The sequence below is a fragment of the Panthera pardus genome, unplaced genomic scaffold (assembly GCF_024362965.1).
Source record: "Panthera pardus isolate Hobbes unplaced genomic scaffold, ASM2436296v1 HiC_scaffold_21, whole genome shotgun sequence".
Taxonomy (NCBI): Eukaryota; Metazoa; Chordata; class Mammalia; order Carnivora; family Felidae; genus Panthera; species Panthera pardus.
The window spans coordinates 57,890,070-57,914,085 of record NW_026526777.1 but is presented as its reverse complement, the minus strand read 5'-3'; the positions used below and the strand labels follow the sequence as shown (position 1 = coordinate 57,914,085).

The 24,016-nt window shown below is 41.3% G+C and overlaps 1 protein-coding gene across 1 annotated transcript in view; it reads left to right on the top strand.

The window, feature by feature from the left end:
* Positions 1-23,815, top strand: part of TIPRL (TOR signaling pathway regulator) — a 32,469-nt gene extending 8,654 nt beyond the window's left edge. The window contains exons 4-7 of the mRNA XM_019423864.2: positions 6,534-6,665; positions 17,206-17,301; positions 21,257-21,319; positions 22,235-23,815. Of these exons, the coding sequence (XP_019279409.2) occupies positions 6,534-6,665; positions 17,206-17,301; positions 21,257-21,319; positions 22,235-22,378 (435 nt within the window). The 3' untranslated portion in view covers positions 22,379-23,815. The remainder of the gene's footprint in view (positions 1-6,533; positions 6,666-17,205; positions 17,302-21,256; positions 21,320-22,234) is intronic.
* The last annotated feature ends 201 nt before the right edge of the window (positions 23,816-24,016 follow it).

Sequence of the window (24,016 nt, the reverse complement as noted above, 5' to 3'; positions counted from 1 at the left end):
TCTCTCAACAATAAACATGAAAAAAAAAAAAAAAGAAGCATTCAAATGTGCATCTGTTCTTGGTGTGGTTAATTGGGTGATTGAGACAGAACCTGCTAGTTAATAGCTTACGGTTTTCCAGATGAACAGGTAGGTGGGCAGATAGGACCTTTGTTCAGACCGCTTATGTTTTTGCCCTTCCTGCACTATGTGTGAACCTGGTATGATTCCAGGCCAGTTACCGAATCTGAGTCTCAATTTGTTAGTAATTTGGGTAAACAGACATATTTACCTCACATCAGAGTTTTGATAGGAGATAATCTGTGGGAAAGCTCTAGGTGAATTCGAAAGCCCCGTATTAATAATGCGAAGTTGCATCTGTGTGAGTCCTACTTAGGAAGAGATTCGCTTCGCGGTGAGTGATGCTGGGAAAGTGGATTTGGTAGGTGTCGTATTGGGAGCTTAGCTACATTGCGAAATCAGACCGTATGACTGAAGTGAAAATCTGGCTTAGGTTGCATGTCTCTGATGATCAGAGATAACATTATGGAGAACAAAATTATTTTACCGTAAATGAAATATTTATTGGAGACCCTATATCATGTGTTGGTGCTGAGGCAGAAGTGTTAAGGAGATGAGTTGTGTATGGGCTTCTGGTCTCTACAGAGATTTTTAGTCTTGGGAAGACAGAACTTAAAGCAGGAATTCAGTTCTCAGTTTTTGCCGCTCTTATAATCCAAGCTTTACCTATTTTTCTGTGCTGCTTCTGAGACAAATACACACATTTTTTGAGAGAACATGTATTCATTCACTCACTGACTCGCTCTTGAGCTCTTCTCTGTGCCAGGCACCAATCCTAGGAGCCATGGATACAGCAGAGAACAGACAAAAATCCCTCCTTTACAGTCTGTGGGGAGCAAGGTTATGTCAGCCCCTTAATACTTCACTGATGAACGTTCTCCTTTCTGTCTCACTCCTGATTGAAAAACTTTGTAAAGAACACAGTCCATTTGAGATTTCATTGCCGGGAGTGAAGAAATGGGAACTTGTTTCAACCCTGTGCAGGAATGATGACTTCTAAAAAGCCTCCCCTAGGTTATGAAGTAGCATTAGCTGTGACCGAGGAGCTAGAACCACGGCAGTAGAAACGGGAAAAGGAGAGTAGTGGGAGGCGAAAAGCGTGTGTTCAGTCCTCTCCCTGACACTTCCGCCTGTAATGCAATTTGTTCTGAGGCGTTGTTGACAAATAGCGGTGTGATCACCTGCTTACTGGAGTTCAGGCTTTGGCAGGCCTGGGTTCAGATCCCAGCACCATCGCTCAACTTGGAAAAGCAATTTAATCTTGCTGAATACTGTTTCTCACTTTGGTAAACTGGATAATAGCAGTTGTGGGAAGTAAATAAGATTACATATGTGAAGTGTTTAGCACAGTGTCTGTTATACAGCAAGATCTCAATAAATGGTAGCTGCTGTTATTAATAATATATCTCAAATGTCAGGGGAACTAAAGTAATATTATTGAAATACCAAGACTAGAAGTAGATATATAGATATAGTATCTAAATATTTATTCTTGCTTTATGGTCTAAACAGAGTTGTGAGTACGTTCCTTTGCTTTCTTAAAAAATTGAGTATCTTTTTTTTTTTTAATTTTTTTAATGTTTATTTTTGAGAGAGAGAGAGACAGAGCATGAGCATGAGCATGAGCAAGGGAGGGACAGAGAGAGAGGGAGACACAGAATCCAAAGCAGGCTCCAGGCTCTGAGCTGTCAGCACAGAGCCCTACTCGGGGCTCAAACTCACGAACCATGAGATCATGACCTAAGCCAAAGTCGGATGCTTAATCGACTGAGCCACCCAGGCACCCCTTGAGTACCTGTTTTCTAGGCAAAAGTGTTAAAACTTTGTTGCTTAATCTTCAAAATAACCTTGTAGGATAGGCCTTCTTATCCTTGTTTCGTGGATGAAGAAATAGGTTCAAGATCTTAAAGTATGTATCTCTTGATAACACAATACCAATGCTGTAGCTTATTGGTAAGCATGTTGTATGTGGAAGATCACTCCACGGGCACATTTTTTGCATTTGACTTTCTTAATACCTAAGGGTTTTTTTGATCTATAATATTACTTGGGGTTTTAAATTATTTAATGCTTACACCCTTTCTGAAATCAAAAGCCCTAGTGTATATAGGAAATATATGCCTGTGTAGGAGCATATATCTTATATGAACAGTAAGAATGTCAGAATGAGGCATTAGAATGACGCCTTTCCTTTTGCACTTAAATTCTTGCCTTTTAATTGCTGGGAGCTGCTGGTGCGTGTGTGTGTGTGTGTGTGTGTGTGTGTGTGTGTGTGTGTGTGTAGTGCTTTCTCACTCTTTTTTGAGTTGTTTTACCTCTTACTCGTGAGTTGTAGCATAATTTAAGAGAAGAAAGCCAGTCATAGAGTTATGCTGGCTGCTTTCAAATCCAGCTTTGCTATGTATTGGCTGGGCCACCGTAGGAACATCTCAAAGATTATGGTATAAGAATGTTAGGAGGTCATAGGGCACCTGGGTGGCTCAGTCAGTTGAGCGTCCGACTTCGGCTCAGGTCAGATCTCACAGCTTGTGAGTTCAAGCCCCGCGTCGGGCTCTGTGCTAATAGCTGACCCACTCGCATTCTGTCTCTGTCTCTCTCAAAAATAAATAAACATTAAAAAAAATGTTTTTAAGGACTGTTAGGAGGTCAGATGCCTAAAAGGTACCTGGCAAAATGTGGCCATTTTCTTCTTTTCGGTTAAATACGTAAACTGACATTGTAGGAGTAGACTGCCTCTTCTAATGATATTGCTTTTTTGGAATAAAATGTGTGTAATGTCCACGCATTTAAAAAGCATTTTTTTTAAAGCATGTTGGAACATTTGCCAACTCCTTCAGTGTGATTTAATGTTTTGAACTTTTTTTTTTTTTTTTACTGTGGTAAAAAACAACAAAACTTACCATCTTAATTTCTAAATATATTTAGTGGTAAATAAGCATATTCATATTGTTGTGTAGCCAGTTTCCAGAACTTTTTCATCTTGAAAAACTGACAATTGGTACTTTTTTTTTTGGGGGGGGGTGCATAAAGGCAATTTTATTAAGGCATCCTAGGACACCTGGGTGACTCAGTGGGTGAAGCATCAGACTGTCCATGTAGGCTCAGGTCACGATCTCATGCTTTGGGGGTTCGAGCCCCACGTCGGGCTTTGAGCTGTGCTGGCGGCATGGAGCCTGCTCGGGATTCACTCTCCCTGTCTCTCTGCCCCTTCCCTGCTCGTGTGCATGCTTGCTCTCTCTCTCTTTCTCAAAAATGAGTAAATAAACTTTTAAAAAAAAAAAAAAAAGAAAAGAAAAAAGCTTTCTTGTCCTTACCACCATATATATATATATACGTATATATACGTATATATATATATAAAATGGCAAATATAGGGGCGCCTGGGTGGCTCAGTCGGTTAAGCGGCCGACTTCGGCTCAGGTCATGATCTCACGGTCTGTGAGTTCGAGCCCCATGTCGGGCTCTGTGCTGACAGCTCAGAGCCTGGAGCCTGCTTCGGATTCTGTGTCTCTCTCTCTCTCTGACCCTCCCCTGTTCATGCTCTGTCTCTCCCTGTCTCAAAAATAAATAAAAACATTAAAAAATAAATAAATGGCAAATATATATCTCAATGTGTACATACATGTATTACTGCTTTCAGTAATATTTAAAGAGGACATTTTTGAAACAAATTTAAAATAGGGTTCTTAGTATTTAGCATTAGTTGACTTTATATGGTAAATTTAAAAACACCTATAAATCAAGTGACTTCCTTATCATAAACCTCCATCTGACGTGAGGGAGGACTTCTTCGAAGGATGTAACTCGGGCTCATTTTTCTTGTCAGGTGTCAAGAATGCGGTGTTCCATATTTTTTGTAAGCCTTTTAACGGTTGTCAACTCCGAAAACATGAAGTTACAGTGTAATGATTTGTGAAATGTAGCCACTCAGGAAAAAAAAAATAGAACATTGCAACCACCCTCCAGCGGGACCCTTCCTGATCACACTTCTTTTTCAAAAAACATTTCCTAGTATATTATGGCATTTTTCAGCCTTAGCTTTGATTTCCTTGAATCTAGCGTGCGTTGTTGCTGAACAGCTCGGGCCTCATTTCCAGTATCTGGGGTCCCTTGGGTCTTGTCCTATTGGCCTGTTCTTCTGTTGGTTCCGGTTTATGGTGCGCAGGCTCCTGATGGACCTGACCTCCTTAGTTTTGAGTCCCAGGATGATGATGTTTTTTCCCCAGAAGGCAGTTCTGACAGGCAGCCGAGTGTATTCAGAGTCAGAGACATAGTTGTACAAACTTTCTGTAAAGGTAGGAAATACTTGAGGCTCTGAGGGCGGGAGGGTTTATGAGCAGCTGCCCAGCTGTGCTGTTGTAGTTGAACGTAGCCATGGACAGGAAGTAAACAAACGGGCACAGCTTTGTTTCGGTAACATTTTACTTAGGGACGTGGAAACGTGCGTTCCACAGTGTGAGATCTATGTGAATTCTTACGTAGAATTTCATGTCATGAATTTGAATTTCATGTGCTCTGGAATATTCTTTTTTTTTTTTTTTTTTTCCAACCATTGAAAAAATGTAAAAATGATTCTTAGTTCCCAGTTCACACAAAAATGGGTGATGGGGCCACATCTGGACACATCTGGCTTTCGGGTCTTAATTTGCTAACCTCTGGTCTGGGACCCGTGTTTGAGGTTTCTGGGCCTGTAACATAAGCTGTGACACCAGTGTGGCCCCCTAGGATGCCATCCCCAATTCAGGAGGGGCGCGGGGAATTCTCCAACGTCCCTGTCCTTAGCACTGAGCAGTGATGGGGCCAGGAACTAGCAGACCCCAGCCTCTCCCCTGGAGCGGCCATTACAGATGCGTCAAGGCCAAAGCCAGCCAACTACAGGCTCACTTTCACTTTTTCTGGGTTCCAGTGCTCTTGGCAGATCTCAGTTCAGGAATTCTTCAGGATCTTGACCGTTTGATGCTTTTCAGAAATTTTTGTTTCTTCGTCCAGCTTTTAAGCAAGAGGGTTTGTCTGGGTTACTCATTCTGACAATACTAGGAGTCAGAAGTACTTGTTACATTTTAAATTTAGCTGTTGGTTTTGGTTTTTTTCCCCTTTTCAGATGCCTGAGTTTAGTGAGAACATGAAAAGAGTTGAGAAAGAGAAAAGAGAAAGAGCAAATGTGTTTTAAATATACTTGTCCTTGTAAATGAAGAAGATAGTATAGATAAATTAAATATAATCAATATCCTTAACCCATGTTTTATCTAATTATTTTCTCTTCCAAATATTAAAAAAAAATTTTTTTTAACGTTTATTCATTTTTGAGAGACAGAGAGAGACAGAGCATGAGCGGGGAAGGGGCAGAGAGAGGGAGACACAGAATCCGAAGCAGGCTCCAGGCTCTGAGCCGTCAGCACAGAGCCCGACGCGGGGCTCGAACTCACGGACTGCGAGATCATGACCTGAGCCGAAGTCGGACGCTTAACTGACTGAGCCACCCAGGCGCCCCCATTGTGTTAATTTATGATACAACTATGTCAAAGAATGGAAAAGCTCAACATTTTGTAGTGAAATTGGATGGAGTAAAGAATGATGTGAGCTACCGATTTAGTGAGCTACCGATAGGACCTGCCTTATTAGCATTGGTGACGCTCTTGTTGGGTTGTGAATCTGTGTGTCCGTGAGCTGCGAAATAACACGGTGAAAAACTGGCCAGCATCCTCAGAAGCCCAGAATGCTAGGAGTTCTTCCCTCAGAATTTCTCAGAAAGTTCTTAATTTACCTCAGTATTTAAAACACTGTTTTGTAGGCTTGGGGGAGCTAGGCTGCGAATCTAAAATACATAGCAAGACTCTAATGGGAATTTTTGTAAGTTCCATACCGATGTTTTTTCCAAGTAGACTTTCACCGCACAAAACCGCTCTGGGTGTCTATGATAGCAGTCGTCCATCACGCTGACTAATGTTCAGAGGACTGATTTTTCTCATAATCACAACAGAACACTTGATTTAAAAAAAAAAAAATTTTTTTTTAATGTTTATTTATTTTTGAGACACAGAGAGACAGAGCATGAACGGGGGAGGGTCAGAGAGAGAGGGAGAGACAGAATCCGAAGCAGGCTCCAGGCTCCGAGCTGTCAGCACAGAGCCCCACGTGGGGCTCGAACTCACGGACCACGAGATCATGACCTGAGCCGAAGATGGCTTAACCAACTGAGCCACCCAGGCGCCCCAAGAACACTTGATTTTAACTTGACTTATATGAAAGCTGAAGAATTTTGAGTCTGTCTTGTAAGGCTACAGTATCAGCCACCTGTAGTGTTGTCAGCGTTTGAGGGACAAGGCACATACCTCATCTTTTGTGTCTACTGAGGACACCCAGGTGTAGAGCTGTGTGCTTTGGCCATGCAGAAAAGACCGGTGGGAAGACTGTTCTCCTGTGTCTCCAGCTCTTCAATTTTCATGTGTTCCTTCCGAAATTTGTTCTTTCAGGTCGTACCTACAACAGACCATATAGATACGGAGAAACTGAAAGCCAGAGAACAGATTAAGTTTTTTGAAGAAGTTCTCCTGTTTGAGGATGAACTTCATGATCATGGAGTTTCAAGCCTGAGTGTGAAAATTGTGAGTATTATAAAATGAACGTCTTTCTTCCAGGGGCGCTTGGGTGGCTGAGTCTGTTGAGCGTCCAACTCTTGATTTCAGCTCAGGGCATGATCCCAGCGTCTTGGGATCGAGCCCCCCATTGGGCTCCGCGCTGAGTGTTGAGCCTGCTTGAGATTCTCTCTCTCTCTCTTCTTCTGCCCTCCCCACCCCACGTGCAGCACTCTCTCTCTGTCTCTCTCAAATAAATAATAATAATAATAAATTAAGTAAAACTAAATTAACTTCTTTCTTCCATTCTTCCCATTGGTTAGAGATATAAAGCTCACTTAGAATCACAGTGTCTTAACATGATATCATGTAAAGTATCACGTGGGTCTAGAGTACGTCTTACTATCCATTATAAAGTTCATAAAATCTTAGTATATTACTAAGGCTTTAGTAGAACATTTTCTTTCAAGAGCTGCCTGACTGCTTTGTAGTTTTTGTTTTTGTTTTTGTTTTTTTTTTGCTGATTATTTAATTAGAATGAAAATTATGGATTAATTTTCACTCTTGAGTTAAAAATTATATCGAAAGGATCTGCAGACGGCACCTTGGGGGGGGGGGGGGGTCAGAATTTGGGTGCTCCAGAAACTGCACGTCCTTCGCCAGCACAGAGGTGACAGAAACGACAAGTGTAAAACCCCCTTCTCCGTTTGTACTCTCGTCTATCAGTGGAAGGTACTTCCGTTTACAGTGTTATCGGTGGAACGTGTTTAAGAAGGGTAATAAATAGCTCATTCGCATTGACTCATATGTGTTTACTATTAGGTCAGAATTGTGTTTCTAACACTTCACGGGACATCTTCTACTGAAACTTTGTATTACGTGCCTTATCCCTCAAGGCCCAGCCAAAATGTCACCTCCTCTGTAAGATGCACCACAGCTCCCCCGGGGAAGAGTTCAGTATTCCTCTTCCAGACCCCCAGGAGCACTTTTTCTTAACCCCTCAAGTATAGAACTTACTAGAAGGTCTCTCAAAGACAGGACCCTAGCATCAGAAATAGCTCTTAGATGGGGCACCTGGGTGGCTCGGTTGGGCGTCCCGACGTTTGCTCAGGTCACGATCTCACCGATCGTGGATTCGAGCCCCATGTCGGGCTCTGTGCTGACAGCCCAGAGCCGGGAGCCTGCTTCAAATTCTGTGTCTCCCCCTCTCTCTCTGCCCCTCCCCTGCTCGCACTCTGTCTCTCTCTCTCTCAAACATAAATAAACATTAAAAAAAAAATGTTAGAAATAGCTCGTGGAGCATAATGGTTGTCGGTGTTGGGATTGAAATTATTGTTTTGTCCACAACAAATCAAAACAGCAATATATTTTAAAGCCACGTTTTTCTGTACAACCATAGCATTTTGGAATTACGATGAATTGGTAGAGAATCACTTAGTCTAGCTTCTGTATTTTATAGACAAGGCCCAAAGGGTTCATTTACCTAAGGTCATGAAACTAATTAGCAACAAAGTTTTCCTTGTGCTATCTCGTCTATGTCGTTATTCTAGCATTAGATAACTGAAGAGAAGTGTCATCCTATCACGTTCTTTTTTTTACCTCGTGTTACTTTTAAAAGTGATGTGGGATAGGGTTGCATTTTAAGGATGCCTGGAAGAATTTCATTCGGATAGCGTTTCTTTCTGACAGTGAAACACATATTGCCCTAAATAAATGCCATAGTTCCCAGCAGTGCGGTGTGGATAAATGAAGTTGCTTCTCTAAGCACAGACTAGCCTGGTAAATATAAATGCGGGTGAGAAACCAGGAACGTGGTGCCTGGGAAGCTAAGGAGGCACAGCTTTGCAAGAAGAAGGACGTGAAGGGGCAGCGTCGTGCTGTAAGGAGATCTTAGAATGTGATGGTGTCCACCAGACTAAAAAACTTATTGGTTATAGCAACTAAGATACCGGGATTCACCTCTGCAAGTGCAGTTTAAGTTACATGGTTAGGAAGTAAAAGAAAGATGTGGAGGTGGAGACAGAGTAGACCAGACTTCCAAAAAGCTTCCTAGATGGAGAAGACACAGGGACACGCCTAAGAGAGGACACGCGGTTGACAGGTGTGCGTGAGCATGTGCTTTTTGCTTTTTTAACATGGGGAAGACTAGCGTTGATCAGGTGCTCACAGGAAGCAGTCCCTGGTAGAGAGGGGAGAAAATGAATGGTGTGAGGTTTTGGAGGAGGAGGAAGAGGGGAGGGAAGAGGAAGGCTTTGAGCCTTTACCGGGAGGAAAAATTTACTGTGGGACCCTGGGTTGGAAGAACTCCAGTCTTCTCCTCCTGTGTCTCTCCTTTACTCTCAACGCTCAAAATGTTTCCGACATCAGATGTGTGTGGTACTTTTACCGACACCCAGAATTCTGGGACACTGGCCTCACTATCGACTTGGGGATAGTGTCAGATCTCCTAGGTTAAGGGCTCAAGCCCACGAGACCGCCATCCCTCGCCCTGCGTCTTCGGCGCCAGCCACCAGGGGTCATAGGTCCCTACGTTCCCCACAACTTCTGTCCATCTTGGCTACAAATTGGAGGTTCCCGTGACCTCCTCTCCTTGGATTTAATTATTTGCGACAACAGCTCGTAGACCTCAGGGGAACATAGCCAAATGTACTATGGATAGTCAGACAAGAAATATTCTTTGTCTTATGCTCACCAGTTTATTAAAGGATATGGTAACAGAGGTATAGATGAACACCCGGATGAGAGAGATATAGGGGGAGGTGTGGGATGGTCCCAGGTGCAGGAGTTCTGCCCCCTTGGAGTTGGGGTGCATTACCCTCCTAGTATATAGATGTGTTCACCAACCTGGAAAGTCTCTGAACCCCATCCTACTAGGATTTTATGGAGGCTCCCTCACAAGGCATGGTCAATTATTAACTCCCGTTTCCGACCCCTCTCTTCTCTCTGGAAAATGAGGGGTGGAGCTGGAAATTCCAAGCTTCTAATCATGGCCCGGTCTTTCTGGGGACCAGCCCCCACCCAGGAGCCCCCCCAGAATCACCTCATTAGAACCGAAGATGTTCCTAAGTGCCTTTCTCACTTAGAAATTTATAAGGGTTTAAGAGGCCCTCTGTCAGGAACTAGAAGCAGAGACCTATATATGTATTTTCTATTATTTCACATATAGCTTATTTATATCATCTCATTTAATCCTCCAGAAAATTCTGCTCAGTGAGAGGAAACGGAGGGTCAGAGATATTAAGTAACTTGCCTAAGATCAGTCACACAGTGGATCAGTTTGTCTTTGCTCATAATCTTCTAGGATCCAGATCGTGGGAGGGAGGATTAGCCTTAGACAGGAGGGATGCTTCTGTGGTGATGGGAGGAAAGGGGGTCTGCGTGTAGATAAGCTTGCCTCTCATCCAGTGATTCCCAAACCTGGAGTTTTATCAGAATTACCTAAACAGATTAGAGATTTAGTTGTCTCTGCACTATGGGACAAAGAATATTTCTTGTCTGACCGTGGTACCCTTAGCTGTCTGACTGGAAAGTTGGGTAGACGCACGTGGGAATGGAGAGAAGAGGTCAGAAAAGGCCTGAGAACGAAGTGTGATGAAATGTAGAACGAAGTGTGACAAAGTGTGACCAAGTGTGACGATCATTTCCAGAGCCCTTGCTAGGTACTTTGCACATAAAGCTCACTCGATGCCCTTCACCTGGCCTTTTTGACATAGAACTTTTTCTGATTTAAAGTCTATGTGTTTCCCAGTTGCTCTCAAATAAAATCTGAACCGTCTCAGATCATTTTTAGTTTTAACAGAGCTCTCCAAGGAACTTCTAAAAATAAGCGTAAATGTTTAAGGAGTACCTTATATCTTTCCTTATGGCTAGGTGTTTGACTGTGGGTATGGAATATACCGTTGACTCTCGAATAGTGAGGGAATTAGGGCAACCGGCAACCCTCTGTCCACAGTTGAAAATCGTTGTGTAACTTTTTTTTTTTATGTTTTTATTTTTATTTTTTTGAAGGAGAGAGAGAGAGAGAGACGGAGCATGAACGGGGGAGGAACAGAGAGAGGGAGACACAGAATCTGAAACAGGCTCCAGGCTCCGAGCTGTCAGCACAGAGCCCGACTCGGGGCTCGAACTCACGGACCATGAGATCATGACCTGAGCCAAAGTCGGCCACTTAACCGACTGAGCCACCCAGGCGCCCCCTCGTTGTGTCACTTTTAATTCCCCAAAAACTTAACTTCTAATAGCCTACTGTTGACTGGAAGTCTTACTGATAACGTTAACAGTTGATTACACATTTTTTGTACGTTATATATATTATATACCGTATTGTTACAATAAAGTAAGCTAGAGAAAAGAATGTTATTTATTAAGAACATCATAAAGGGGGCGCCTGGGTGGCTCAGTCTGTTGAACATCCGGCTTCGGCTCAGGTCATGATCTCATGGTCCGTGGGTTCGAGCCCCACTTGGTATTTTAATCTTGGCCAGAAAACTACTAAAAAGTTCTTATTTTAGAATTTGTGAAGCTAGTTGCTTATGAATGCTTGATTTCTTGGTTTCTTGGTTTCTATAATAATTATAAAGCACCCTGTAAAGAAATGATACTGTAATGTGGAAACTACTTACATAAACAAAGTAACTTACTTATTTAAAAAAATTTTTTTAAGTTTATTTATTTTGAGAGAGTGCAAGCAGGGGAGGGGCAGAAAGAGAAAATCCCAAGCAGGCTCCATTCTGTCAGTGCAGAGCCTGATGTGGGGCTCGAGCTCACTCACTAGGAGATCATGACCTGAGCTGAAGTCAAGAATTGGCTGCTTAACCGACTGAGCCCCAGGCGCCCCTTTAAATTTTTTTTTAACGTCTATTTATTTTTGCGAAAGAGAGCACGAGCCGGGGGTGGCAGAGAGAGGGGGAGACATAGGACCTGAAGCAGGCTCCAGGCTCTGAGCTGTCAGGACAGGGCCCGACTGCCAAGGGGCTCAAACTCAACGAACCATGAGATCATGACCTGAGCTGAAGTCAGACGCTTAACTCACTGAGCCACCCAGGCGCCCCCAAAGTAACTTTAGATTCCTGTTATTGTTGGATGGAGCCTTTTAAGTTGCTTTTAACTTACTTAGTTTGTTTCAGGTTTTGAAGTATTTTTACCATCTTAAAATTTAAATTCTAAACCTAGACCATTTTAATTCAAAAAATAATAATGGTTTCCTTGTGACACAGTTCCCCAGGGAGAAAGAGTGGAGCTCTGTGCACCACGAGGTTTTTCGATTTAGTTCAGTGAGTTTATTATGAGTTTTGATAATTTTGTGTGGGTGGCATTACCTATATCTAATTATGAGGTATTCTAGGAATTAATTTTTGTTTTGTGTTTCTAAGGTAGCTTCTTTCAGCTATGTTTTTAGGCTAGGATTTTGTGTTGTAATCTACTGTCCTTGGTATGATTTATAGTTTATAGGACTAGTCTAAGATCTAAAGAAAAGCTATTTTCATGCTGATACGCAAGGTTTTAACTTTCAGAGAAAATACATTTCCTATCTCCCAAATACTGGCAGTGATGTTATGTAACCAGCTAATGGTTAGTTCCATTCTTTTTTTTTTTTTTTTTTTTAATTCATTTAATGCATTTAACATACAGTGTAGTGTCGGCTTCAGGATTAGAACCCAGTGATTCATCTCTTATATAAGACACCCAGTGCTCATCCCAACAAATGCCCTCCTTCATGCCCATCACCCATTTAACCCATCCTCCCACCCAACACCTTCCAGCAACCCTCAGTCTGTTCTCCGTATTTAAGAGTCTCTTATAGTTCGCCTCCCTCTCTGTTTTTATCTTATTTTTCCTTCCCTTCCCCTGTGTTCACCTGGTGAGTTTCTCAAATTCCATATGAGGGAAATCATATGATATTTGTCTTCCTCTGGCCGACTTACGTCACTTAGCATAATACCCTCTGGTTCCATCCGCATTGTTGCAAATGGCAAGATTTCATTCTGTTTTATCACCAAGTAGTATTCCATTGTATACCACATCTTCTTTATCCATTCATCAGTATATGGACATTTGGGCTCTTTCCATACTTTGGCTATTGTTGACAGTGCTGCTATAAACATTGGGGTGCATGTGCCCCTTTGAATCAGCATTTTTGTATCCTTTGGATAAATGCCTAGTAGTGTAATTGCTGGGTTGTAGAGTAGTTCTATTTTTAATTTTTTGAGGAACCTCCATACTGTTTTCCAGAGTGGCTGCACAAAGTTTGCATTCCCACCAACAGTGCAAAAGGGTTCCCTTTTTTCTGCATCCTCGTCAACATCTGTTCTTTCCTGAGTTGTTAATTTTAGTGATTCTGACAGGTATGAGGGGGTATCCCATTGTGGTTTTGATTTGTATTTCCCTGATGATGAGTGACGTTGAGCATCTTTTCATGTGTCTGTTGGCCATCTGGATGTCTTCTTTGGAACAGTGTCTATTCATGTCTCCTGCCCATTTCTTCACTGGATTATTTGGTTTTTTTTGGGTGTTGAGTATGGTAAGTTGTGTATAGATTTTAGATACTAACCCTTTCTCTGATATGCCATTTGCAAATATCTTCTCCCATTCCCTTGGTTGCCTTTTAGTTTTGTTGATTGTTTCCTTTGCCGTGCGGAAGCTTTTTATCTTGATGAGGTCCCAATAGTTCATTTTTACTTCCCTTGCCTCTGGAGACACGTCAAGTAAGCAGTTGTGGTGGCCGAGTTCAAAGCGGTTGCTGCCTGTTTTCTCCTGTAGGATTTTGATGGCTTCCTATCTCAGATTGAGGTCTTTCATCCATTTTGAATTTCTTTTTGTGTCTGGTGTAAGAAAGTGTCCGGTTTCCTTCTTCGGCCTGTTGCTGTCCAGGTGTTCTCCCAGCACCATTTGCTAAAGAGACTGTCTTTTTTCCATTGGGTGGTTAGTTCCATTCTGAGTAGTCAGGAGTGAATGTGGTCTACCCTCTGCTTCCATGTTTTACCTAAGAATCCAAGTATATCAGGGGCGCCTGGGTGGCTCAGTCGGTTAAGCGTCCGACTTCAGCTCAGGTCACGATCTCGCGGTCCATGAGTTCGAGCCCCGCGTCGGGCTCTGGGCTGATGGCTCAGAGCCTGGAGCCTGCTTCTGATTCTGTGTCTCCCTCTCTCTCTGCCCCTCCCCCGTTCATGCTGTGTCTCTCTCTGTCTCAAAAATAAATAAATGTTAAAAAAAAAATTTTTTTTTTAAAAATTAAAAAAAAAATAAAAAAGAATCCAAGTATATCAGGTAGGCACGTATCTCATCTCTGTGGTACAAAAAATTCCACAAAGCCTGTGCTGAGGTGGCTTTTGTTGAAGTAGTCTTATAGAATGGTCGTGTTTTATGGAGACAGGGTCTAAGGAACGGTTTCTTCACACCCCCTAGTTTTATAGATGAAGAAGGAGACTTTAGGTGGTTTAGGATCTTGATCTGAGTTACTGGTTCTCAACCTACTTCCCCTCGTTGCTCCTTTTTTTTTTTTCTTCCTAACCAAATACTTTTAACACCCCCTCCCTTTTACTACCGTGAAATGAATTTCATAGATACTGTAACCCACCTTCTTTCCAGTAAACCAACATCGTGTCCTAATTATAAGATAAAAGAGAAATAAAAGGAAATTGATTTAGAATAAACGATGTATTTCAGTATGTACGTATGAATATGCATAATATGACTGCATATGACTAAATATGACTGCATATGACAATATGACTAAAGTCATAATGAAGCAGTCCTATACTTACATTTGCATATTGAATCACTGTGAATGTGACAGCTACAAGTGAAGGCTGATAGGGGTGCCAGGTAGCAGTCAGTGACTCAGATAACACAATCAAGACTGCCATTGGTGATGTAATTTTTCAAAAATGGTGAACAACCCTTTAGTAAAGTTCCAAATGAAATAAAGTAGAATCTTTCCTTGATTTGCAAAGTAATTGCGTGCCCGGAAATTCAGTGTGTTTTGTATTTGTATGTAAAATGGAGTTAGGTTCTAAGGTGAGGTCAGTATAAATTGTTGGCTTATTTATGTATGTATGTATTTGTGTTTATTGCTATTGTTATCTTTTTCCCCACATGAATGGCAGAGAAGATCTTTGGAAGTTTTGTGGATGCAGGACTGGACTTTGTTGTATAGGATGGTCCTGTGCGTTACAGCACATCTAACGTCTCTGGTCTTTAACTGCCTAATATCATTGTGACGACAAAAAACACCCTCAGAAATTTCCAAACATCCCCTGTGAGAGAACTGCCGCCTTAAAATACACAGTTAAATTGCGGAATTAGGACGAGCACTTGGGTCTTCTGACTCCTGCTCTGCCCTCCGCCGCCCTGAAACGTTACTTCAGCTCGCTTCCTGTGTTGTGCCCAGTGTAACTGTCAATAACCCACTTGGAAATGTGGGGAAATGTGGCCAGTGAGTCTTTCCAGTAATTACAAAGAGCACTCTGTCAAGTAACGCTGCTTCCCAGTCAGTTGGCTGTTACGTAGCAACTTGTCTAGGTCAGGTTCTTCCTCCAGCCCTTCTTTATTCTGGGTTTTGCTTTGAAGTCTGTTGCTGATAATCCCACCCGAAGGCAGTGTGACTGTGGGCCTTTTCTCCGGCAAAGAGAGCTCCAGCCTCTCTTTCCTACAGGGAGTCGCTGACGAGCACCCACCGTGTGCTCGCTGCTTGTCTAGACAGCAGGGACAAAGTGATGACCAGAGCAGATGTTCGCAGTTATGGAGCCTGCGGTCTAAGTGGGGGCAGATGGGCTTTAAGCAAGTAAACATGTGAACGGCTGTAGTTATAAATCTTTTCGTTTATAAGGGAATGGAGAGAGAATAACAGAAGCCTGTGGTCATAGAATGGTAGGAGAAGCTTCTGTGTACAAGTGATATTTACACCGAGATCTGAGGCCAGTAGGCATTAGGTCAGGGAACAGGGCTCGTAAAGGTCCTAGGGCAGGAGAGCTTGGCCTGTGGCTGGTGACTCTCTAGGTAGTAAAGCCACTGTTTGTTAGTGGGTTATCGTGTTATTTCTTCGCTCTTCATTAATGTTGCCCTGTGCTTCTACAACTCACTCAGTTCCCTGCGTGTATCTTCTATTCCGTGCCTCACTACTTGTTATACATGCTGTTTCCTCTTTTTGGAATTCTCCTTCTCGCCCCCAGCTCTTCTTTCCATGGTCAGCTTTCCGTTGCCTTCTCTAACTTTCTTCAGCCAACTTCGGGACTTTCTCTGAGTGCTTATTGAACCTTGTGCATACCTCTGTTACTATATCTACCACATCATTTTTTTTTTTTCTCTGTTTCCCTCTTTGATAAACTTCTTGACCACTGGGATTGTATCTTTTTATATAAATCCAAGATCTACTTATAGTTAGAACTGGACACTTTAGTAGATGACGAGTGTTTATTTAGTAAATGGTCAAGCTTTTTTTTTTTTTTTTAAGAAATGGTCTTTATTTTATTTTATTTTATTTTAAGAAATGGTCTATATTTTATTTTATTTTATTTTATTTTATTTTATTTTATTTTATTTTATTTTATTTTATTTTATTTTTAGTAATCTCTACCCCCAATGTGGGGCTTGCACTCATGACCCCAAGATCAAGAATCATATGCTTTACCAACTAAGACAGCCAAGTGCCCACAAGCATATTCCCTTTAAAGATCTAAAGGCCCCACAGTATCCAACCCCTCCCTCCCTGCCACCAGGACCCACCTTCTTACTCTCTCACTGTCTCTTTCTTTTTTCCCCGGTTTACGCTTGGAAAACAGAAATGTGTAGATGTGGCATAGACAAAAGATGCCAAGAACATGTTATAATGATCTGATAAACCAGTCTTCGGCAGTATGAAATAATACTTAATCGATTGCACTGAATTAGAGCATTTCGTTTAAGTTCTCGCCTTCATTTAATGTAAAGTGAGTAGAGATGAGTAAAAACAAAGAAATAGGTTATTCTTTCCTTTTGGTATTACTGGTGTTGACATTAATGGTAAGTACTGTCAGTTTTTAACAATTTTTTTTCAATGTTTACTTATTTTTGAGAGAGAGCGACAGAGCGCGAGTAGGGAAGGGGCAGAGAGAGAGGGAGACACAGAATTCAGGCTCCAGGCTCTGAGCTGTCAGCACAGGGCCCGACGCGGGGCTCGAACCCACGAACCGTGGGATCACGGCCTGGGCCGAAGTCGGACGCCCAACCCGACTGAGCCACCCAGGCGCCCCAAGTACTGTCCGTTTTTAAAGTGAACATTGTAATTTTCATATTACGTAGGTAAGTGTTAAGTCTTTTTAACCTCAATTATTTTTTGACCTAAAAAATATTTTTCTATTGTAGGAAACTGAAGCCAGGATATTTAGAATAGAATAGAATAGAATAGAATAGAATAGAATAGAATAGAACAGGACTAAGTTGGTGCTATGACAAAGAACCTTTAGTTCAGAGATTTCTGTATACTGCTAATTCAGCTTTTCTCTGATGCCTTTTAAAAAAATTTATTTTCTCAGCAAAGTAATAGCATTTAGTTTTCATTAAAATATTAATGTACTATTTTTTTTTTTTTCAGAGAGTAATGCCTTCTAGTTTTTTCCTGCTGTTGCGATTTTTCTTGAGAATCGATGGAGTACTTATCAGAATGAATGACACAAGACTTTACCATGAGGTATCTCTTCTTATTTAATGAATGTACTAGTTGATGTTGGGCTCGTTCGTGTTCTTTCACTGTCTGTCTGAGAATTTGAAATGAAATAATGCTTTATAATTTATGGCAGTCCTTCTAACCTTGAAGATTGGGTGTTCTACGTTCACTATTGACCGCATCACATCTTCCTTTCTGAAAGTTCTGGTAGCTGAAAATGTTTTCTGAAAGACGCTCCGCAGTGTTCCTCCTCAGTAGAGGATGTCTGATGCCTTTTTAAAAACTTCACGTGTACTTAAGCTGTGTTTAAGAAACCTGTCCCTGGGGTGCCTGGGTGACTCAGTTAAGCATCCAGGTCTTGATCTGGGCTCAGGTCATTATCTCAAGGTTCGTGAGATCGAGCCCTGCATTGGGCTCTGTGCTGACAGTGCAGACTCTGCTTGGGATTCTCTTTCTCTCTCTCTCTGCCCCTCCCCTGCTCGCCCTCTCTCTCAAAATAAACTTAAAAAAAAAAAAAAACCTGTCCCTTAACTCTTACCTTTGTGTTTCATATGTATTGTTTATATAATGTCTTGATATTAAAAATACCAATCACGAGGGGGCACCTGGGTGGTTCATTTAGTCAAGCGTCTGACTTTTGATTTCAGCTCAGGTCATGATCTCGAGGTTCGTGGGATCGAGCCCCTCGTCGAGCTCTGTGCTGACAGCACAGAACATGTTTGGAATTCTCTCTCTCCCTCTCTCTCTGCCCCTTTCCCGATCATGGTCTCTCTCTCTCTCAAATAAACTTCAAACAAAACAAAACAACAATTACATGACCTACTGAAATTTGTATTACATAATCATTTTGATAGTTGTTCTAAAGTTTGAAAGCTCTGTACTCACCTCTGAAGGAACTGTTAACATACAAGGTTTTCAGAAAAGTTAAAAAAAGGAGGAGGCTTAAATTGAAGGCATGAAAAGTCTTCTAATAGCTTACAGCAGCCTGTCCTTGTGGAATGGATTTGTACCCTCAGATCTGTGATCATGTAGAATGGTGACTTAGCGAAGGGAACACCAGTACCAGTTGGGCAGTCCTAGGAACAGTGAACTCTCACAACCACCCTGTGAAATAAGTCCCGTTATCATCGCCGTTTATAGCTGTGGCAACTACAGCAAAGACAGAGTAAGTAACTTACCCAAGTTACACAGTTATTGGGTGGCAGAAGTGAGATTTGTACCCAGTAGGGTGAGGTTGGATTGGTGTTTTCCCAAATCCTGCACTTATAGACGGGTGGGGCTTTTTTCCTTGAAATAACATGGTAACTGTGATCTTTTTCTTTCTTTTTTTTTTTTTGCGATCTTTTTCTTTTAATAAGTGGTAGCGAAGTACTAAAGATAGACTGCATTTTTCTCCTTCAGAAAAGATGAAATCTAAGTTTTAAAAATGCTTATGCTTTAAGTCAACAGTATTTCTTAGGAATTTATCCTAAAATCATTCTTATACAGTAATCTGCAAATATTAATCAGGCAGTTGTACATTTATATATATATGTAATGTATATATACATATATACACATTATATATACATTATATATATACAGTATATATATACAGTATATATATGTATATACATATATATACATTATGTATATATACATTATATATATTATACATATATAATATGTATATACACATATGTACATATGTACATATATACATTATGTAATATATGTAATGTATAATGTATAATATAATATATATAATGTATATATATACGTATGTGTATCTATATATAAATGTATATACACATACATATATATATATATATATATATATATATATATATGAATGTTCATGGCAATGCTGTTGTTTATAATAGCAAAAAGGAGAGAAGGAGCTTAACGCCCACTGAATGGGCACTGATTTAAATTGTTTAATTTATATCCATATAGTAGAAAAGTATAGATCCATTAACATGAATGGCAGAAGTTATATTTAACTGATACTTAAAGATCTGCATCTCAGTGTTGAATTTTAAACATTCGTTCATCTATTTTTGAGAGTGCACGTGCATGCACGAGCCGGGGAGTGACAGAAGGAAAGAGAGAATCCCGAGCAGGTTCCGTTGTGGGGCTGGTCTCACAACCCTGGGATCGTGACCTGAGTCAAAATCCAAGAGTTCGACGCTTAACCAGCTGAGCCACCTAGGCGCCCCTCAGTGTTGAATTTTAAAAAGCAAGTATGGGGGCCCCTGGGTGGCTCGGTTGGTTGAGGGTCCCACCTCGGCTCAGCTTGTGATCTCGTGGTTTGTGAGTTCAAGCCCTGCATCAGTCTGGCTGCTGTCAGCACGGAGCCTGCTTCCGATCCTCTGTCCCCCCTCTCTCTGCCCCTCCCCCACTTGTGCTCTCTCTCAAAAATAAATAAACATTAAAAATTTTTAAAAGAAAAAAGCAGGGCGCCTGGGTGGCTCAGTCGGTTAAGCGGCTGACTTCGGCTCAGGTCATGATTTCACGGTCCGTGAGTTCAAGCCCCGAGTCGGGTTCTGTGCTGACAGCTCAGAGCCTGGAGCCTGTTTCAGATTCTGTGTCTCCCTCTCTCTGACCCTCCCCCGTTCATGCTCTGTCTCTCTCTTCTCAAAAATAAATAAACGTTAAAAAAATTAAAAAAAAAAAAGAAGAAAAAGCAAGTATGAATCTATATAAGATTCTGTGTAGAGATTTCTAAGTTAAAGATAGTATTATCTATAGAAGCTGTACTTATATATTATACTTTTATATCATCTAATTTTTCTTTCCTTAAGCATTAATGTGTTTTTATTGATAGAAAAGAATAAAAGTTGGGGTGCCTGGGTGGCTCAGTTGAGCCTCTTGATTTCAGCTTCAGGTCATGATCCCAGGGTCGTGGGATCGAGCCCCATGTCAGGCTCTGCACTGAGTGTGGAGCCTGCTTGAAATTCTCTCTTTCTCCCTCTGCCCCAGGCCCCAGCTTGCACTCTCTCTCTAAAATTAAAAAAAGGATAAAACTTTAAGGGAGTTTAATCTTATGTGATTTTTCTTTTATTGAATAATGTTTCACCAAAAAACAAATTGTAATACATTGCTTTTTAAAACCTAATTTTATTAAAAAAGTTTTTTTAATGTTTATTTGTTTTTGAGAGAGAGACAGAGCGCAAGCAGGGGAGGGGCAGAGAGAGAGAGAGAGAGAGAGGGAGACATAGAATCTGAAGCAGGCTGCAGGCTCTGAGCTGTCAGCACAGAGCTCAACGCGGGGCTCGAACTCACATATTGTGAGATCATGACCTGAGTCAAAGTCAGATGCTTAACTGAGCCACCAGGTGCCCCTCTAACACCTAATTTTAAACAGTTGTAAATGGAGGGTGCCTGGCTGGCTCAGGCAGTAGAGCAGAGGACTCTTAACCTCAGGGTCGTGAGTTCAAGCCCCATGTTGGGCATGGAGACTACTTAAATACATAAGTAAAAAGTCATAAATGGGAAAAATTGAAGTACCAAACACTTGCTTTATTAAATAAGCAATTTGACAAGAATTTTGTGGAAATAGGAGAGAATAAAATTTGGTAAAGCTTTCTTTTGTTTCGTTTTGTTTTTTTAAATGTAAGAGTAGCCTGGTTATGTAAGTAGATACTATAGCTTAAGGAAAAGGTATAGTTCCAAACATGCGGTAATATTAAAATGTCTTGCATATCTCATTTGTAAATATACATACTTTCTTTCATAGTAAAACTTTGGCTGTGTTTCTCTTAGTTGGTAATTATCAAATCTGTTTACATATGCTATCACTGTGATTTATAGAGATTGGAATCAATAATTCAGAATTCTTGGTGAGATTAGTTATCTCATTACAGAATAAGATATTCTTATCAGACTTTATGCTGCTTTTGCAACCTGTTCTGTTGTCATAGGTGGTTCTGTTTAATAGAAACTATTTGGTAACAATAGAAATATTTATTGCAACCTTTTTTTTTATCTTTCCACATAGGCGGACAAGACCTACATGTTACGAGAATATACATCACGAGAGAGCAAAATTGCTAATTTAATGGTACGGTGTTTGAATACCAGTTTCTAGAAGTTGACTTTTAATGTTTCATTTTGTGTATTTCCAGCCACATCTGCCTCCCTAGATCTAGCGACTCACCTAATAAGCCCACCTATAAGATAAAGCCTCCTGGAGCGTAACTTCTCTGAATTCACCCCAGATACCAGGACAGGGTTGTTATGGGTAGCAGCACCATCATCCAGTCTAATTTCCACTTTTTATGGTGGAGAAACAGACCCAGAGTTGGTTGGCGGTGGGTCTGGCACTGGCACCAATTGGATGTTCATTCCACTTAGCGCCTCGTCCCCCCGTAACTTCTTTCTACCCAGTCTGCTTTTCTGATTTTTTTCTTAAAGTGTGGTAATTCTGTACCGCAACTTGTTTTCACCTAACGTCCTTTATTTTCTTGCCCCTCTGGGACTTGTAAAGGGCTTCTCCAAGTCTGTAGGATTCTGTAATGGGTTGTTTCCCAGGTGCCACCTTTCTGCAAACTTGTTATTCTTTTTCGCCCCTAGCGCTTGTTTCCTTCTGGGGGGAGCACGTTCGTGGGTTAGAAACGTTACTTAAGAGTCTGGCGTAGACCCCGTAACTGGACTCTACCCGAAGGCTAGTGCTTTCAAGGTACAAAAGCAGCAGGGAAAGGGGATTGGATTAAGATGTATTAAATTCTTAATACATCTGTGGGAGCATTATAAATAATCTGTCCCTGTGAGCTTTGAGGAAGTCATTCGGTAACAGGGCCGAATGATCCAGTAACGAGATACCCGTTCTCATTAGAAACACCTATACGTCCTCATAGACGTCGATTGCCACTCATTTTAGAATTGTCATGCTTTATGCATGCCTGAACCAAAGCATTGCCAAAAAGTATCAGTGCAGTGACTGAATATATACTAATACGATTTATGTATCTCCCAGCACGTTTCACCTTCCCTCTTCACGGAACCCAACGAAATATCACAGTATTTACCAATAAAGGAGGCAGTTTGTGAGAAGCTACTGTTCCCAGAAAGAATTGATCCTAAGCCTGCAGACCCACCAGAAAGTGCACCTGTGGAATAGAATGTGCCACACAACGTCTGCTCACCATGGAATCTGACTGGAGACCTTAGCTCCTTGGAGGGGGTATTTTTATTATGAGAATTAATCGCCTTGTCTATGTGCAGATTTTCTGTAGCCTTAAAGGAAAAAAAAAAAAAAAAAGTAAATACAGGATTGTTGCAGGCAGGTTCCACTCAGCTGCTACTTGTATGGTCTATCTGCAGAGTCCTATTCCAGATTTATATTTTCTGGAGCCAAATTTGGATTTCTAAATTGTCACAAAGTGGGAGCTCACGAGTCTCGATGTGTGTGCGTCTCGTGAGCAGTGGGCACAATCCGCATCCGTCACGGAACTCTGTCTTCTCCCGGGAGGAGGTTCGTGGAAATCACCGAACCGCAGCACCTTGTGAGTTTCACGGGATTCCTGACCACGCATGTTGATGTACTGCTAGCTCTTTACTTTGGGCTTTTTGATGTTTATTCGTACTTCTGGAGAGTCGTGAGTTGCCTTTTAGGAAAATCAGTGTCAGACTTTCATGATCTTTACCCACAGATTAAAAAAAAATCTCTCCCCTCTATGTTTAAACTGACTTTTGACGTCTTAGAGAAGATTTCAGACACAGAACTGAGTAACCTAGGGTTTCGGCGAACTAGGGTGTTCTGTCCTTGGAAGCACCTGAGCGAGGCGTGCCTCTCCCAGGCAGGCTCCCAGAGCTGTCCCTCCTCCATCCGTAGGTGCTTTTTCTTACGTGTGGTTCTACTTGTACTTGACGTTTTTTACTTCCTTTTCCATGCAACCGTGGAATGAATAAATCCATTGAATATTGAATTTGTATTACCGTCTAGCTAATTTTGTTAGCTACATTTTGTCAGAAGTGATTTTGGTATTCGTTTGCCTTCTGCATCACCTGCAGGGTATAGGAAATGGGGATTTTGTTGGCTTCAAGAAAATACACGGCATGTTCACTGTATATTAAATATACCTGTATTTAATGTTTTCTCTTAGGACAGAAAAGTGTATATATTGTACTCAGCTTTCTGTTGTATTTTATTTGCCATGCAGATTTGAACAGAATAAACTCTTTATTCATACAAGATACAAGAAATGAAAACTCAATATTCATTAGTTGAAGTTTCGGGGCAACGTCGTCATATATGTGCTGACCTTGAATCAGATGTCTTTGTCTCTGAGTCAGGGCTAGGTTACTTATTTTGAGACTCCATTGTTGAAAATTGTGAGGAATGAAAAGAATTGACTTTTTTTTTTTTTTTTAAAAAACAGAGGGTGGGAAGCTGATAGGATGAGGGCACTTCCGGAAGCTCCTTTAGTTCATCCCTGTGGACAGTACCCAGAAAAACCTGTATTTGCCCATTGCTAAATAAGACGTATGCCATTTTGTATTTATTTGTTCCAAGTGTCTTTTTGTAAGAAAAGAATAAACAATAAGGAATTACTGATCTATGTTTTTTGCTAGTTCATTTATTTCAGTTGTTCCCGAAGCTTCATGAAAGAAGGGTTTGGTATCCTTGTCTCATTTGCGCTTTGTTTTGAACTTGGGCAGCATCACAGCCAGATTCTCTGGGCAGATGATAAATGAAAATCCAGCAGATAGTTCAGAATATAATCTCCCAGTTTAGCTTTTGGGCCCTCGTTCTTCC